Consider the following 17,822-nt stretch of genomic DNA (forward strand, 5'->3'; position numbering starts at 1 on the left):
GAAACAACCTAAGCACCCATCAACAGATGACTAGATAAAGAAAATGTGGCATATAGAGAGAGAGAATGGAATATTATTCAGCCTTGGAAAGAGAAGGAAATCCTATCATTTGTGACAACATGGATAAAGTTGGAGGGCATTATGGTAAGTGAAATAAGCCAGACCAAGAAGGACAAATGCCACATGGTATCACTTACATGGGGAAGCTTAAAAAAAAAAAAAAGTCAAACTCATAGAAATAGAGAGTAGAAAAATGGTTGCCAGGGGATGGGGGGTGGAGGAAATAGAGATGCTAGTAAAAGGGTACAAGCTTTCAGTTATAAGATGAATAAGGTATGTTAATTACAACTCAATTAAAATATATAGAGAGCAAGAAAAAAAGATAAATAAGATCTGAGGATCTAACATATAACATGATGACTATAGCTGACAGCACTGTAGTGTATAACTGAAGTTTACCAAGAGAGTAGAACTTAAATGTTTTCACACACACACACACACACACACACACACACACACACACACGTAAACATGCAAGGTGATGGATGTGTTTATTAACTCAATGGGAGGAACCCTTTCCAATGGATAGATAAGTATATCCAGTCACCTCATTGTAAAATTTAAGTATGTTACAATTTTGTTAATTATATCTCAGTAAAGCTTAAAAAAAAGAGAAGAGAAAAGCTGCTGATGGTGCTACATTAGGCTCACAGTTTTAACAGAGTCATTTTTAGTAGGCTTTCATATTGTGATAGAAACTCCCAAAACAGGGCTTCCCTGGTGGCGCAGTGGTTGAGAGTCCGCCTGCCGATGCAGGGGACGCGGGTTCGTGCCCCGGTCCGGGAAGATCCCGCATGCCACGGAGCGGCTGGGCCCGTGAGCCATGGCCACTAAGCCTGTGCATCCTGAGCCTGTGCTCTGCAACGGGAGAGGCCACAACACTGAGAGGCCCGCATACCGCCAAAAAAAAAAAAAAAAAAAGAAAAAAAAAACAAAACTCCCAAAAACAGACCTTCTGATTCCATGAGATGGTCCTACTGCTCACTAAATAAAAGTATTCTTACAAAAATACACCTACACTATGTTTACACCATGCTAGAAAGTGTGAAGGCCATATTTAACCAACATCAAAATCAAAATCATGTCACTTTCTCCCAATAATACCAACAGTATGTACATCCTGAGCACAATATAACTACAGAATAAAATTAATACTTACTACTTTCAAACAGATTATATCTTTCACATCCAGGCGCTAGTTTTTCAGTTTGTCTGCAACACTGATAACTTCCGTCTGCCCAAAATTTAGGATGATATTTAATCATAATATTATTGTTGTTCTGTATTTCTGTAATTCATAGACACATTAAATGATGAGTGAAATGTACAGAGATAACAGAATGTTTCCGGTTGATCATTCTTTCTCAAATACTACGTTTATTATGAGGAAACCTTCATAACATATAATCCAGCATTCAGAAAATCCATAGAGTTCTCTTTCACAAGGTGAAAGGGTGAGGCACCCTTGGTAACAGAAGTGACCTCTGCTACACCGTGATGGATAAACACAAAAGTCAGCCCACCACCATTTTGTTCTGCAGAAAAAGCAATGAGGATTATGCAGGTCAAATCACTGATTAATATACTTTACATACAAGTCAATTCATCCGCATCAAATGTTGACTACATAGGCAATTTCTTAGAAAATACCAAATCCTGTTACCATAAAAGCCCAGTGCTTAGTCACCTCCAAATGTATTACACATTAAATGAAAGCATGTTCTTCTTAAAAACTATGTATATGCCACTAGAAGGAACCAGATTATAAAAAAGGAAGTTAACTTCAACATGTGTCACTTACAGTAACAGAGAACGTTCTTGGAGAAACATTTATTGTAGATTAAAAGATTATAAATGCAAGATACACTAGCCGTATCTCTTTCTTAGTGACAACAATGTTATATTCTGAAATTATGTACAGATTAATATTTCATTATATGAGTTTTACCTTCTTTTAACTTCTTCACCCACCGGTCCCTGCTTTGTGCACTGGGTGCAAAAATGTAAAGTGTGTTGGCATCATGCACAACCTGAAATAAGACAAAAGATGGAACAGGTGAGAAAAGCTTAGACACAGCATCTTGCCTAGCACAGAGCCCTTGGCACCACAGGCATCAATAAAGGATTCTGAAATGACTGACCAAAAGTCAATTACTTCTGATCCAAAGAACCTAGATTCCCTTCTTACAAAAACACATCTATTTCTTCATGTCTCCATCCAGTGGGATACACATTTTACAAAGGACTGTGCTTCTACAGAAAAAATATATATACACAGGCCAGGATGCCTTGCCAGTCTTGTTATTTCTTGCGATCTAATAAACTAAAGTTCCTTAAGTAAACTTGGTATAACAGGGACTACTCCAATCGAATATTTTTCTGAATAATATTTGAGATGAATGGACTACTGTTTCAACATCACTCCTATACCTTCCTTTTGCCACTATAAATAACTGCAGTAGGTAGCTTAATTAAGCACTGACCACCCCAACTCTATACTTTGTGCTTTACAGACAGTAACTCAACTAATCCTACCATCAAGGTATCAGTATTTCCATTTTACAGAGGAGGAGACTAAGGTCTATGCAAGACACCCCAATTCTAGATCACTCCCAGAGGCAGTATTCACATAGAATGCACTGCAAATGGTGTCCCTTAAGTTACCTGTCCATCAGCATTTGGCTGGTCATCCAGAAAGCCAGGATTCTGGCTCCAGAGCCCAAACTTTTAACCACAGTACCTCTTTCAGAGGTACCTCCAGGTAAGCAATTAAACAGTCTTATTCTTAATATTCAGAATAAAATTAAGCATGGGAAACCAATCCAAGAATTTTGTCTTTGGTCTATCACTTTATCCTTGATGGTCAGTCACAAGGCAGAAACACCTCAATTGACTAAAAAAATATCTGGGGACTTCCCTGGTGGTCCAGTGGTTAGGACTCCATGCTTCCACTGCTGGGGGTGCTGGGTTGGATCCCTGTCCAGGGAACTAAGGTCCTGTAAGATCCCACAAGCTGCTTGCGGCCAAAAACAAAAACAAAACAAAACACAAATCTGGCTAGAAACCTCCTTTTACCATGTCACTGGATTGAACACACATAGCTCTTTCATCAATAATTGGCTGTTCCTGACCATATTCAATAGATAATCCTGTGGAATAAAAGTCATATTTTTATGGCAAGACAAGAGAAATTTAAACAAAAAATTCTTCTCTGCCCTTTGGCCTCCTCTCTCCCTGCACTGTGCATTGTATAACTCTATTATGCATCACCAAACCCCCCCATCAGCAGAAATACCTGCTCAACCCTAAAGAGCAACATTCTCCTAGCAGCAACAAGACAACTCCTTAAAGATAGCATTCCTGGGGCTTCCCTGGTGGCGCAGTGGTTGAGAGTCTGCCTGCCGATGCAGGGGACACGGGTTCGTGCCCCGGTCCGGGAAGATCCCACATGCCGCGGAGCGGCTGGGCCCGTGAGCCATGGCTGCTGAACCTGTGCGTCCGGAGCCTGTGCTCCGCAATGCGAGAGGCCACAACAGTGAGAGGCCCGCGTACCGCAAAAAAAAAAAAAAAAAAAAAGATAGCATTCCTTCCTGATCTTGTAAGGGGTCACGTGACCCACTGTGATGCCACTTAGATCTGGAATATGTAAACTGTCAATAATACGTCATACGATGTCCAGCCCTCTGCCTCAAGAAACTTACATAACTGTGTCTTGACTTCTAATGGGCAGAATAGTTCTCAGAGCTTTCTGAGATTCTCTCCCCAGGTTATAATCCTCAAATTTGGCTTGAATAGAATTTTCCATTTCTTTCTTAGATCAACTGATTAATTTTTTGTTGACAATCCCTTCTCATTCACTTTAATCAAATAAGTGCGGTCAAACAGCAATGGGAACACCATAGAACAAATACTGCTATATTCTGCTCAGTGATTAACTCATCCAACTAGCACTTTGCTGGGACTACATGAGATACAAAAATAAATCAAATACCTTGCTACAAGACAGAAAATGAGATGTGATAAAGAAGTAAAGATAAAGCTCTAAGAGGGACGTGGGGCTGTAGTTGCCTCATTTGGCCCATGACTTTCATACCTGTGATACTGTGATTCACAATAAGAAATATATATTTGGTCTCTCCCCTGGTTCCCAGCACAGAGCTCCTAGAAAACTCTTGGAATTTCCTGTGCTGAGAATGATACGGGTGTCTTTTGTTATACTAATAAAGTGACTACTGGAGAGCCCCTAGGGATGGGAGCTGGTTGCCAGTGAAGCCAACCCCATGATTAGAGGGTTGGAACTTTCAGTCCCACTACCCCCCACCTCTGAGGAGGGGAGAGGAGCTGGAGATTGAGTTCAATCATCAATGGCCGATGATGTGAACCATCATGCCCATGTAATGAAGCCTCTATGAAAACCCAAAAGGGAGCGGGTTCTGAGAGCCTCAGGTGGGTAAACATGAGGAGATGTCCGCGGACAGATGAATAAATAAAGACAATTGATACACACGCACATACACACACACACACACAGTGGAATATTATTCAGCTTTAAAAAAGAAAATCCATCCACTTGCAACAACATGGTAAACCTGGAGGACATTATGCTAAGCAAAATAAACCAGAAAGAGAAATATTACATGACCTCAGATGTAGAATTTTAAACAAACTCTTAGAAATAGAGAGCAAAAAAGTGGTTGCCAGGGGCAGGTGAAGGGGGGCAATGGGGAGATGTTGGTCAAAGGGTACAAAGTTTCAGTTATGCAAGATGAATGAGTTCTGGAGATCTAAAGTACAGCATAGGGACTACAGTTAACAACACTGCATATATGAAATTTGCTAAGAAGGTAGCTAAGTATTCTCACCACCAAAAAAAGAAAACAAAAAAAGAAGGGAAGAAAAGAAAATGGCAACTATGTGAAGTGATGGATATGTCAATTGGCTTGATTGTAGCAATCATTTCACAATGTTTACATATACCAAAACATCAAATCATACACCTTAAATATATATAATTCTTATGTGTCAATTATACTTCAACAAAGCTGAAAGAAATCAATCAACAAAGCAATGACAGGAAACACTAACGTCAAATAGTAAGCATGACTAAAAGCCCAGAATTTCACTGTCACAAAAATATGCCAGCTCACCTGAAATGGATATTTATTTTGACAGGGAATGACACCATCATCATTCTTCACTATTTCCACACATCTGATTTTTGACACATCAATAAATCCCTTTCTGTACTTTTTCTGTTAAAAGAAAAAAAAAAGGAGAACCATTCCAATCATAAGTTAAGGAAAAAATGTTATTAATAATAATATTTGTTTTAAAAAAATCACTGATTCAAAATATTACGATTTCCTTAATAATTATCTAAATCATGTCTCCCTATATTGTTAAAATTATTCAAAATACTAACACTGAGGATTGTAATCAAAATAATTAAGTTCTTTAATTTCCAAAGATGAAATTGCTGTCCTTGCCCTCCTCCAAAAGCTCTAGATCTGTTTAGAAAGAGAGTCCCTTTGATTGTGCCTTCCTCTCAGACACACACTGCAACTTCTTCAACTTCTTGATGACAGCCACCCCCTCTCCCCCGAAAATGAAAGCATCAGAGACCAAACCAAACACTCAATCACAAATGCAAACTCCACCAGTTACATCTTCCACTCCAGCACACAGAACTCAGGAGGATGTGAGATGGACACAGGGCGCTCACACAAAGCCTCCATTCAGAGTCTATATTTGAATTTTCTTTTTCTTTTTCTTTTTTTTTTTCCTTCCCTATTGCCCTTCCTCCCTGCTCAATGCAAATCTCCCTACAGCAAGTAACTAATGACATACCAAGACTCCCTCCTCCGAATCATTCAGTCTTGAGCACAGTAATCTCACATCTGAGAATTTATCCCAGGGAAAAATCCGGAAGATACAAAGTAGTATGTGCAAAGATAACTTGATATACCGTATCCGTGAAAAATTATTACAAATACAATGAAGAAATAAAAAATGTTTACTGAATTATATTAACTGATACATCCCACACAAAAAGCTGTATAAAGACTAAGGTTATTTTAGGAGGGGGTGTAGATAGTCATATGACAAAGAACAGAAGAAAAGTAGAGAAATGAAGATGAAGAACATTGGATTATTTTGGGTGACCCAGCCCTCCCCTGGCCCTAGTCATTCAAAATTGCTTCACCTAATACTCTGAAACTCCCCTCTGGCCACAATCTTTGGGGTCCCTATCCTGCTCCCAGTAACCAGCGCTGCATCCTCACTGTGACCATGTGACCTTCAGACCTGCCAACCCTCCCAGGCCATCAGCTCCCATGTGACGTCTGGCTGTCATTTCACCAGTGTATCCTCCCACCCTCCCTCTCTCCCCCTGCCACCCACCCCCCAGCACACGAATCCCCGTACCCCGGCATTTCCGTCAGCCCCCAGTTCTACGCACACCTTTTTCGACTCATGCGTGCCTGGCTGCAGAAGGTCACAAAACAATCCTAACTGTCCTCTTTGTGCTTAGCCAGGCCTTCGCTGCTGTCCTCAGGTCTTCTGTGTATCTCTAGTGGAGAGAACCTGGTGGCCTCTATGGAGCCCACCAGTCTGATCAGAGCTACAAACCCTTCCCATTCCCCTACTTCATGGAGAAGAGAACAGCTGTCCCAGGAGCACACCCCCAACTTCTTCCTTCTGCAGGTCTAAAGCACCCTAAGATTTACCCTTTTTTCTTCTCTGTCATCCTGCCTCTATGAGAAGGTTAAAAGGACACAACAGCTAAGGACGCTGTAGTAGCACTTAACAGATGTCATTTCCTTTCATGCTCACAAAATTCTCATTTTACAGATGATGAAACTGCAGCTCAGACAGGTTAAACACATTACCCAAGGATCCCAACTGAAAGCTGGGGTCCTAAAGCTCCCCAGACCTTGGATGTCCCAGCTGCAAACAGGTGACAAAATTAATGGAGCCAAGTCCCTGAGGGGGCAACCTGGATTCTGAGCATGGCCTGAGATTTTACTTCTCCTGCTTATAGACACCTTCAGGCCTCTGCCATCCATACCAAGAACCTTCTTCTGGCCCTGCTACTGCCCTAACTCTGTTCTTCCCTTGCTGAAAGAGAGATTATTACACCACCAGTCTTCATTTCCTTCCCACCCACTCCTCCTTAACCACTTGCGATCTGCCTCCCCTCTCGTCACACCTGCTAAAGCTGTTCTCAAAAACACCACCTATGACCAAACCCAAGAGCCTTCGCTCAGCTGTCTTCCGCTCAAGCTGTTAACGAGGCATTTGGGGGTGCTCCGCTCTCTTCTCCTGCAGTGGCCTTGACTTTGGGTCACCCAGGCTTTCCTTCTGCCCCTTCCACTCAGTTTCCCACAGGACAACACCTGTTCTGTGCCAGCAACTGTGTCAAGGAATATATCAAGTCCCTATAGGAAAAGCTCATTTCCTGAGCATACGGTCCAAATATGGAGCCATTTAATCCTCAGATCCTCTGTGAGATAAGTGTTATTAGACACATCTGACAGACGGAAGAAACAAAAATTAAGTCACTTGCCCAAGTTTACCTGTGGGAGAGACATACACAGCAACTTTATCATCCAACGTAGTAAGTACTGAATATTAAAAAGATGCTAAGAGAACATAGAGGAACCAAGACTTACACGATAATTTCAGAAAAGAAATTCCGATAATATCATAGGGAGGGAATGAACAGCACAGCACGTGGGATGAAACACATATTCCAGAATGACCTAGGTTGCCTCATCTATAAAACAGAAATAATAATAGTATCCACTTCATGGATACTATTAGATAGTTATGAGAGTTAAATGAGTTAGTATTTGCAAAGTGCTTAGAAGAGTGACCTGTAGTATCATATCTATGAGTGTTTGCCACATAAAATAAATAAGTGGAAAAAAAAGGTCAGTGTGGCTGAAGGACAGGGTACATGAGGCAGGATGGAAAGGTGAGCAGGGACCAGCTTGTAAAGAACCTGCTGCACAGTACCAAAGGGTCTGGTCAGACAGGGCCACTTACCCTGCTCCTGGACCTATGCCAGTTAGTGTGCAAAAGAAACTTCCAGAGCGCCATCCTCCTATTAATAAGTCACACGGGTTCACCGTAGAAACCTTAGAAAATACTAACAGCACAAAGAAAATCAAATGACCTTGAATCCCCCAACTCTGGAGAAAATCCCTGTTGACATCATGGAGTTTTTCCAGACACTGCTCTGGGGTCATTTATCACCTACCGGCTCTCTTTCTTGAGCAGCAGACTGTGGTCGGCTTCTGAGATGCCTGTCTCCACTCACCACTTGCCCCTGTGACTAAAAGCAGCTGTCAGATGTCAGTCAATCCACACAGGAAAATTTGAGATGACTGGTATGCTGGGCTGGCTTATGCCCCCTAAATACATGTTCCATGATATATCATATATTGTATTATGCTAATATTTTGGCTTATTAATCCAAATACTTTGCTATGAAGTTTGCAGATAAAGGTTCACGCTTAAGTTGGCCATTCATTATTTTACCTATCCTGCCAGCAAACACTGATCAGACACGAAGCACAGCACTGTGTGCTGCAGCTTCAACGTTATGCAAGGGGGCTGAGGGTTTCCTCAAGAGGAATTCACAACCATATGGTAGGTGGAAGGGGAAGAGGGAAGTGATTCATCATCCAATAAAGACGAAGTCATGCGCTCATGGTATACTACGGAGTGAGACAGTGATTGGGCCAGGAAAAGCTGGGGAAGCTTTTGGGAGGAAAACTGATACTTTGGTTTTGAAAGGATAAGTAGGAGTTTTTCTTTAGAGAAAGTGGAGAAGAGAATTCAGGCAGCAAAAACAACAAAGCACTGATTTAGGGAACAGGAAGAAATGCATTATGGCTGAAGTTCAGGGTGGTTCAGGGGAAGTGTAGGAAAGGACACCAAAATGGTTATTTGAGACCAAATTAGGAAGAGGTAAGTAATGGCCATTTCACCCATTTGTAAACCAGCTTAAATGGGGAAACTAGACAAAGAGATGAAATATGACTTGCTTAAAACCACACATCAACTGAACGGCAGAACTGGGATTTAGGTGAAAGAGATCCTGCCCCTGGGCAAGTCTTACAAGATACACAGTTTTCCTTTAATTTCCAGAATTAAAATACGTTTTAAAATATCAATAACAATCCTAAATTAAACTAATTTTTTATAATTGTATACAAATATCCAGGGCTGGCCCCAGGTGTATCTACAGAACACCCAGACTCAGGTCCTCCTTTCTACACCCCTCTCCCAAGGCATCCTGAGACCCATTACACGCAGTAAGAGTTTCCCTCCAGTATTACAAGGATCCCTCCCTTTCCCTTATATCACAACTTTTGTTCCTAATGTGGCTATTCCCAGCTGCCTGCCACAGAAGGAATCTACTGGATGAATCACCTGTGCATTGCAAAGGGACCTCAGGTCAGGCGCATGGGCTTTGGAGGCAGGCAGATCCTGAGCCCAGCCACGCTCTGCCTTCTCTCAGTTCCTCTGTCTTCAGGAATAGGATAATACTCCTCACTTCATTAAGCTATAAGCAGGAATAAAGATAAGGTACGTAGGTGCTCAGTACAGTGTCTGGCACAGGGAAGTCACTCCCTAAATGGCAGCATTTACTATTAATTAGTCTTCACAACAACCCTGGGAAATTGTTAGGAAACTGAGCGTCTGAGAGGTAACAAGACTGGCTAAGAGGCTGAGCCAGAACTGAACCCAGATCTCTCAAAATCGCAAAAGCTTTTACCTGACTCCCGGTCTCTCAAGCCTGAATATTTCTGGACTCTTATTTTAGAAAAAGAAAATTATTTTATGTCAAAACCTAACAACTACAGAGCGTTCACTCTGAGCCAGGCATTATATGCACCTCTCACATGGTCACTCAATGAATCTTCACATAATTATGGGAACTCTTGTCACCCCATTTTACAGATGAAGAAATCAAGACTTAAAGGGTATAATTAACTGGCTGAAAGTCATACAACAAACCAGGACCTGAACTCTTAATTCCAACCCTGAATTCTTAAGTGCCACGTACACTTTAGTAACTTGATACCACTTAACTAAGTACAAACATAAACTCAGTGGAAATTTCTCATGCTTATAACTCTTAACAACTATAAGAATGTTAAGAGTTCACAAGTTAAGTGCAAACAAACTGGACAATAAATAAGATTTAAACTAACAGCTTACTTGATTGAATGTGACGGCTGGGGTGTTTGCTGGAATTGAATCCCTCTCCCCAAACCAGTTCGTCTGGCGTCCTCAGGCTTGCAATACTGTGTGCCATGTGACGGCCTCTTCCTCCCCTCTCTTACTTCCAACTATCGAAGTACGCACATCTGTTTGCACACACGCTGTCAGCCTATCATTAGGCCTCCATTTGGTCCCACTAAATTGTTTAGTCAGCCTCTGTTCTTTCTCCATAGGACACAACAATTGAAACAGACCATAGGGCTTCCCTGGTGGCGCAGTGGTTGAGAGTCCGCCTGCTGATGCAGGGGACGCAGGTTCGTGCCCCGGTCTGGGAAGATCCCACATGCCGCGGGGCGGCTGGGCCCGTGAGCCATGGCTGCTGAGCCTGCGCGTCCAGAGCCTGTGCCCCGCAACGGGAGAGGCCACAGCAGTGAGAGGCCCGCGTATCGCAAAAAAAAAAAAAAAAAAAACAGACCATAAATACAAACACCAATATGGCTGCTGACGTGGCATGCTTAGTGACAAGGGACCATCCAGAGAATACAGACAAAAGATATGTTATATACAATAAAATATAAAATAGAATTCCTAGATCTTGCAGTCCTCAGCAGACGGACAGCACCAAAGCTTACTACTGCCATTCACTGTATTCCATCATGATCATTTCTTCACTCAGCCGCATTGATTAAAGATTGATTCTGGCTTCCTTTCTTCTACCATCAGCGAGGCACAGAGGTACCAAAGAACCATGATACAGACTTAAAAGAGTTCTAGTCAACCCTTGAAAAAAGAAAGAAAATGATGTATTCTACCAAAAATCTCCAATGAGCCAAAGGTCTATTTTATACACGAAGGTTCTTTTCCCTTTCTACTCAGAACAGAGTTAAAAGAAAGAGTTAAAAGAATGGGCCTCAAGGGCAGCAGGACACATTAATCATGAGAAAGAAAGAAAACCTCAAGATGGATATGACTTTTTTTTTTTTTTTGAGGATACTGGGAATAATTTTGATGTAGATCTTTCTGGTATCAGGAGAAGTAGAATAAATAAAATAAAGGCATTTCCAACTTGGTGATTCTATGATGAAACATCCCCTCTTTGCTAAGTACGAAATTCTAGTGAAAAGCGGAAGAAAGCAAAACCAAAAACGTGGCATCCTAGTATTGTTTTCCTCCCTTTTAATCAGCTCATAATAATAACTGACATAGTGGCTTTACATTTTATAAAGTGATTTTACACTAAACAAACACATAAAAAGGGTACTTTAACATTAAGAAGCCAGTAGTTACATACATAAGCATGGCTTAATTATGAAGATTATGGTTTCTAAGATAACATCCAGAATAAAAACAGGATAAATTATAAGGAATCTGAAGGCAAAAAATTTCATTTTCAAAATCACACAATAATCTTCATATAAGATTGTGCTGATATAGGTAATTATAAGGTTTCTGGAGATAGTTTTTCACTGTATTCAAAGTTAGAGTTTTTATTCCCCCCTGAGTGATCACTTACTCTTATGATTTTTCTATACTTCTGGCAACCCTCATGCCAACTCTCTTCTGCGACCCAAGGGAACTTTTAAAAACTAATACCAGGTATGTTTTATTATAGTTGAAAGCAAAACTTACTAATGTAAGTATTTTCAAATAAGTCTAAAACTGATTTACCTAGCTTAGTTCTTTTTTTTTTTAAATAGAGTCACAGATTTATTTATTTATTTATTTTTGGCCACGTTGGGTCTTCGTTGCTGCGTGCGGGCTTTCTCTAGTTGCGGCGAGTGGGGGCTACTCTTCGCTGTGGTGTGTGGCCTTCTCATTGCAGTGGCTTTTATTGTTGCGGAGCACGGGCTCTAGGCATGTGGGCTTCAGTAGTTGTGGCACATGGGCTCAGCAGTTGTCGCTCGCAGGCTCTAGAGCGCAGGCTCAGTAGTTGTGGCACATGGGCTTAGCTGCTCCGTGGCATGTGGGATCTTCCCGGACCAGGGCTCGAACCCGTGTCCCCTGCATTGGCAGGTGGATTCTGAACCACTGCGCCACCAGGGAAGTCCCAAAAGTGACTTTAAATACAAAGTCAGAAGTTATTAGGAAAGAAACTTGTCAAGTCAATTAACTTTTAGAAATATTTATGTGAATAATACGTACAACAATTGACTTTATTGCTAGACTCAAGGCTCTCTTTACTTACCTACATGGACTTTTTTTTAACTTACTGAACATGCCAAAATATTTTGAGTATTGTTTAATATTTTAACACAGCAGAGTCAATGTGTCATAATGGTTGAGAGCACACCTTCATTATCAGGCAGACCTGCATTTAAATGCCAGCTTTGTGGCCCAATGCAAATTAATTGACCTCATTTAGTCTCTATTTCCTCATTTGTAAAATGGGGTTATTAAAATAACTTATCTCCTAGATTATTGTGAGGATTAATTGTGATACACTCATAAAGCACTCGACACAATATCTAGCCCATCGCAATCACTAATATGTTATTAGTATAATTTTTTTGCCTTTAGATAAAAGATTTCTAAAATTTTTCAGCACTTAAACCCTTTTTTCCCACAAATATATCAGAGGATTTAATGGAGATATTTTAAATACTTTACTGGCTTTTACATTGTGTCTTTAGGTAACATAGCAATGCTTCTCTACTCTCTCCTCAGAGGAATTCAACAAACACTCCAAGAACTCAAAAAATCTAGGAGTAGACAATTAAGCTATAATGCATAAAATATTGCAGAGCAAACTAGGGAACTAGGATCATAGCAGAAGCGCTCTTTCTCTTGAAATAAAACAATATTTTAAGAAGCTATTTTTTAAGAGTCATGTACCACAATGTTCATTGCAGCTCTATTTACAATAGCCAGGACATGGAAGCAACCTAAGTGTCCATCAACAGATGAATGGATAAAGAAGATGTGGCACATATATACAATGGAATATTACTCAGCCATAAAAAGAAACGAAATTGAGTTATTTGTAGTGAGGTGGATGGACCTAGAGTCTGTCATACAGAGTGAAGTAAGTCAGAAAGAGAAAAACAAATACCATATGCTAACATATATATATACATATATATATATATATATATATATGGAATCTAAAGAAAAAAAATGTTTATGAAGAACCTAGGGGCAGGACAGGAATAAAGATGCAGACGTAGAGAATGGACTTGAGGACACAGGGAGGGGTAAGGGTAAGCTGGGACAAAGTGAGAGAGCGGTATGGACTTACATATACTAACAAATGTAAAATAGATAGCTAGTGGGAAGCAGCCGCATAGCACAGGGAAATCAGTTCAGTGCTCCGTGACCACCTAGAGGGGTGGGATAGGGAGGGTGGGAGGGAGACACAAGAGGGAGGAGATATGGGGATATATGTATATGTATAGCTGACTCACTTTGTTATAAAGCAGAAAGTAACACACCATTGTAAAGCAATTATACTCCAATAAAGGTGTTAAAAAAAAGAGAGAGAAAGAAGCTATTTTTTAAAGTAATTAGGCCCTATCTATTGATTACCACAGAAATGCAGGAAAAGTCCAGCAACTACTTAGGACAATATTTTCTGAGCATCTAATAATTGCTAGAAAATGTGCTAAGCACAAGAGACATGGAGATTAAAAAATATGGCCACTGTATTTACCCGAGAGAAATGAAGGCATCTGACCACACAAAGACTTGTACAAGAATATTCACAGAAGCTTTATTTGTATTAATTGAAAACTGGAAACAACCCAAATGTCCATCAACAGGTGACTGGACAAACAATGAAATACTTCACAGTAATAAAAAGAAATGCAATATTGATACAAAAGATGAATGTATTTCAAAATAATATGCTAGGTGAAAGAAGTTAGCTTTTTAAAAAGAGTACATGCTAGGGCTCCCCTGGTGGCACAGTGGTTGAGAGTCCACCTGCCGATACAGGGGACACGGGTTTGTGCCCTGGTCCGGGAAGATCCCACACGCCGCGGAGCGGCTGGGCCCGTGAGCCACGGCCGCTGAGCCTGCGCGTCCGGAGCCTGTGCTCCGCAACGGGAGAGGCTACAACAGTGAGAGGCCCACGTACCGCAAAAAAAAAAAGAGTACATGCTATATGAGTTTATTCTAAAATTCTCATACATGCAAACTAATCTATAGTGTCAAAAATCAGATCAATGATTACCTAGGGATAGTGGGAATGAAAGAGGAGGTATGAATTACAAAAAGCATGGGGAAATTTTGGGGGGTAATGGATATGTTCATTATTTTATTGTAGTGATAGATTCACAAGTGTATACATATATCAAAACTCCTTAAATACTAAAAATAGCATTTCCTTTGCTGCTTGTGTTACAAACTACACAATGAAGTTAGTGAGTTTCAAATGTTATATTAGTCATATTGATGCTTATATACATGTTTAGGCACAGGTAGCTATACCGTGAAAATGATAGTAGTTCAGTAATATAAAATAATAAAAGTCACATAAGTGTCATAGGCAGATTTGTATCTGGTTTTTTCCCCCCAGAAAATATTTACTGTAAATTATTTTCTACTTTGGGATAAAAAAAATTTTGTAATTATATTCAAACTATGAATATGTGTGTGTGTGTGTGTGTGTGTGTGTGTGTGTGTGTGTATATATACGCCAAAAATTTCTAGTGCTGGGCACAATACTCATTGTTCCAGCAGGAGGAATAATTCGATACTCTAAACTGCTGAAAATCTTATAAGTCTCCTTACATGATCTGTCTCTGGTGCAATTCCTATTACAGTATAAACAGTAGAAATTTGATGGATATTTTTCTTATTTCAGTAAGAAACAGGAATGGTTAAGGGAAAAGTTACTTTTTCTTATGTCCTATAAAAGGACAAAAATTCTACAATTTTGATAAAATTTGTTAAATACCTGGGAATAAACTTTATAAGAAATGAGTAGAACATATATGAAGAAAAATAGAAAACCTCACTGAGAGATATAAAGGAGAATTCTAGGTAGGAAATCTAAACAACCATAAAAAAACCTCCTCAAATAATATAATTTAAATACATGCAGTTAACTATATATTGATTATAACCTCAATAGAGCTGAAAAAAATATGGCTGCGGCCATCAGGGACCTTGACATCTGGGAACATTTGGAAACTAAGAAATTCTTTGCTAATAATTTAGTGTTACAAATCATAGACTTAAAAAAGGAAAACCGCAATGACAAAAGAAAAAAAATAGGTATAAAAATTAAGCAACATAACTTCATAATGGGCCAGAAGTAGGCAATCAATCAGCTCTCAATTAAATAAAGGCTCTGCCTTAGTATTTATTCTGATTTAGAAACAACTTATCCATTCACCTGATTCATCTAGTACTAAATGAATTTCTGGTTAAAAAATAAAATTAATTTAATACCTTCCCCCAAAGCTGGTGCCCGGTTCTACACTCCTCTTTCTTCCTTTCTCATCATCTGCTTCTTCGAGGCAGGCGTGGTAAAGGTCACCAACTGGAAGGTCAATGAAGACACACCCACCTCCTCCTCAGCACCTGGCACGTGCCCAACAACTTTTTGCATAAGTGCATGAATGAATGAGGACATAAACGAACAGGAGGCGATTCAGCTAAGTGGACAGGAGGCCTTCCTTAGGTCTGATTTCACAATATCCAGTCACAGCCACCACTTTTCTGTGACTATGCTGTTTCAGAGAATAATTTCGGCTAGCTTTATTTCTGCCCCTGCTCTCTCAGACATATGCCATCCCAGGGGGGCATAGGCATGCCACAAATCACCAGGACCTAAGAGACCCTTCCTCTGCCCCTCTGTTCAATCAAAGCACACTGCTGCACGTGTGAATACCAATTAACAGAGTAACTGTCACGTTACAATCCTGAGACACAACTCTATCAAGGGACCCCTCCTCAACCACAGAGATGGTAATCCCTGGATATGTCTCTGCAAATCTCTGCCTTTTTTGTTTGTCTGTTTGTTTAAGTAGGAAAAGAGAAGAAACAGAGAAAAAAGAGAGAAGGAAGGTCCTTTAACCTAGGTTTCAGTTCTCAAGTTTCTACGGTTAACAGTGACTAGTAGAACTTTGCTTCTGTACTAGGGATTCTGTGTGCCTGTGTGTGTGTGTGTGTGTGTGTGTGTGTGTGTGTGTGTGTGCACGCATGCATTCTGAGGCTCTCCAGTAGACACTTCGCGTGTTCAGGGTTTTTTTTTAATGACATTTTATATCTTTATGAAAGTGGAAATAACTAGAATCACACGAAAGTGATCTCTTATCAAGAGGAACTTGGGAGACAGAAGCTTTGTGAGTTTCTGGTGGGTGAGAATTACAGACAGCAAACAGGGCAAAATAGAAAATTCCATTTCCAGGATGGGTGGTAGGTGGCAGAGGCAATTAGTAATGCCAACACACGAGGCAAACTCTGTGGCTTTTGCATGTGGTATGAACCCACAGCTGCAGCACGAGTAGGGGTACGATTCTCATCCCCACTCCCAGTATCCCCATCATGACCAAAGGGATTGATGAATCCAGAGAAATCAGAGCCCCAGGAGTGGGAAACCCCTGTGGCAATTGCCCCACACAGCCTCACACTAGGAGGCTGACCCGTGATATATACGCAGGACTGAGTTTCTGGGCAGGGAAAAGGCTGGGAGGCTCATAGCCTCTTGGGAAATTGACCTCCACACTGTCCACACCGGACCAGTTCCGCCACTAAGAAAAATCTGTCTGCTTGTCTGATGTGAGTGGACCACAAAGGTGTTTCCAGACAAGTATGAACTGGAGATGTGATTTCTTTAACACTGAACCGAGCTCTGCTAGGGTCCTGCAAGACCAGAGCATTAGCTTGGTCTTTAAATAAGCTTCCACTGGACCATATACAATATTTCTCTAGTTTTCTCCAGTGTTAAAGGGATCACCCTGGAGTTTGTTTTCTAAATACCTTTAAAATATTCAACGGGCTATAACAGTAGCTTCCCTAGACTGCTTGCTGCCCCTGAGAAAGCGACATCCCTCCTTTTTTTCCTATAAAGATAATCGGTCGTCCTAGGAAAAGTTCCTTCCTTTTGCTTCTACTGGGGCCTAGGGGCTGGGGGTGAATGGGAGGAGGGTGAGCAGGTGGGCATGGGGAGAAGGAATCACCAGGAGAACAGCAGCAACAAAGAGAAAATGTGTATCTTGGATTGAGGTCTCTCATAAGGAAAGATGAACTGCCCATCAATTCTCCCCAGTAAGATATCCAGAGAGAAATATACAAAATTGCCTAGTTCCACAGGTTTCTGGAGGCCTAACAGGTGCCAATCACTGCTTTTACTATGGTTTCTATAGGGATATTCACTTTGTGTTACAAAACTTTGGTTTTTTTGTAACACACAAAACAAAACTTTGGTAAAACTTTGGTAAAACGACCTCTTAATTGCAAACATTCTACAGATAAAATTATTTTTAAAACAATTTCTGCCACTAACTGGGTGTGCTTTATGACATCAAGGAAGTTCTGTTGATATGTTTTGAGGTGTAATGATAGTATAAAAGTTAAGATGCTTT

The 17,822-nt window shown here is 40.6% G+C and overlaps 1 protein-coding gene across 1 annotated transcript in view; it reads right to left on the bottom strand.

The window, feature by feature from the left end:
• TEC (tec protein tyrosine kinase) overlaps positions 1–17,822 on the bottom strand; it is a 142,487-nt gene that overhangs the window by 36,348 nt on the left and 88,317 nt on the right. The window contains exons 3-5 of the mRNA XM_079921095.1: positions 5,208–5,312; positions 2,009–2,090; positions 1,220–1,348 (exon numbers count right to left, since the gene is read on the bottom strand). Of these exons, the coding sequence (XP_079777221.1) occupies positions 1,220–1,348; positions 2,009–2,090; positions 5,208–5,312 (316 nt within the window). The remainder of the gene's footprint in view (positions 1–1,219; positions 1,349–2,008; positions 2,091–5,207; positions 5,313–17,822) is intronic.

This window comes from Stenella coeruleoalba (assembly GCF_951394435.1).
Source record: "Stenella coeruleoalba genome assembly, chromosome: 4".
NCBI classification, from domain to species: domain Eukaryota; kingdom Metazoa; phylum Chordata; class Mammalia; order Artiodactyla; family Delphinidae; genus Stenella; species Stenella coeruleoalba.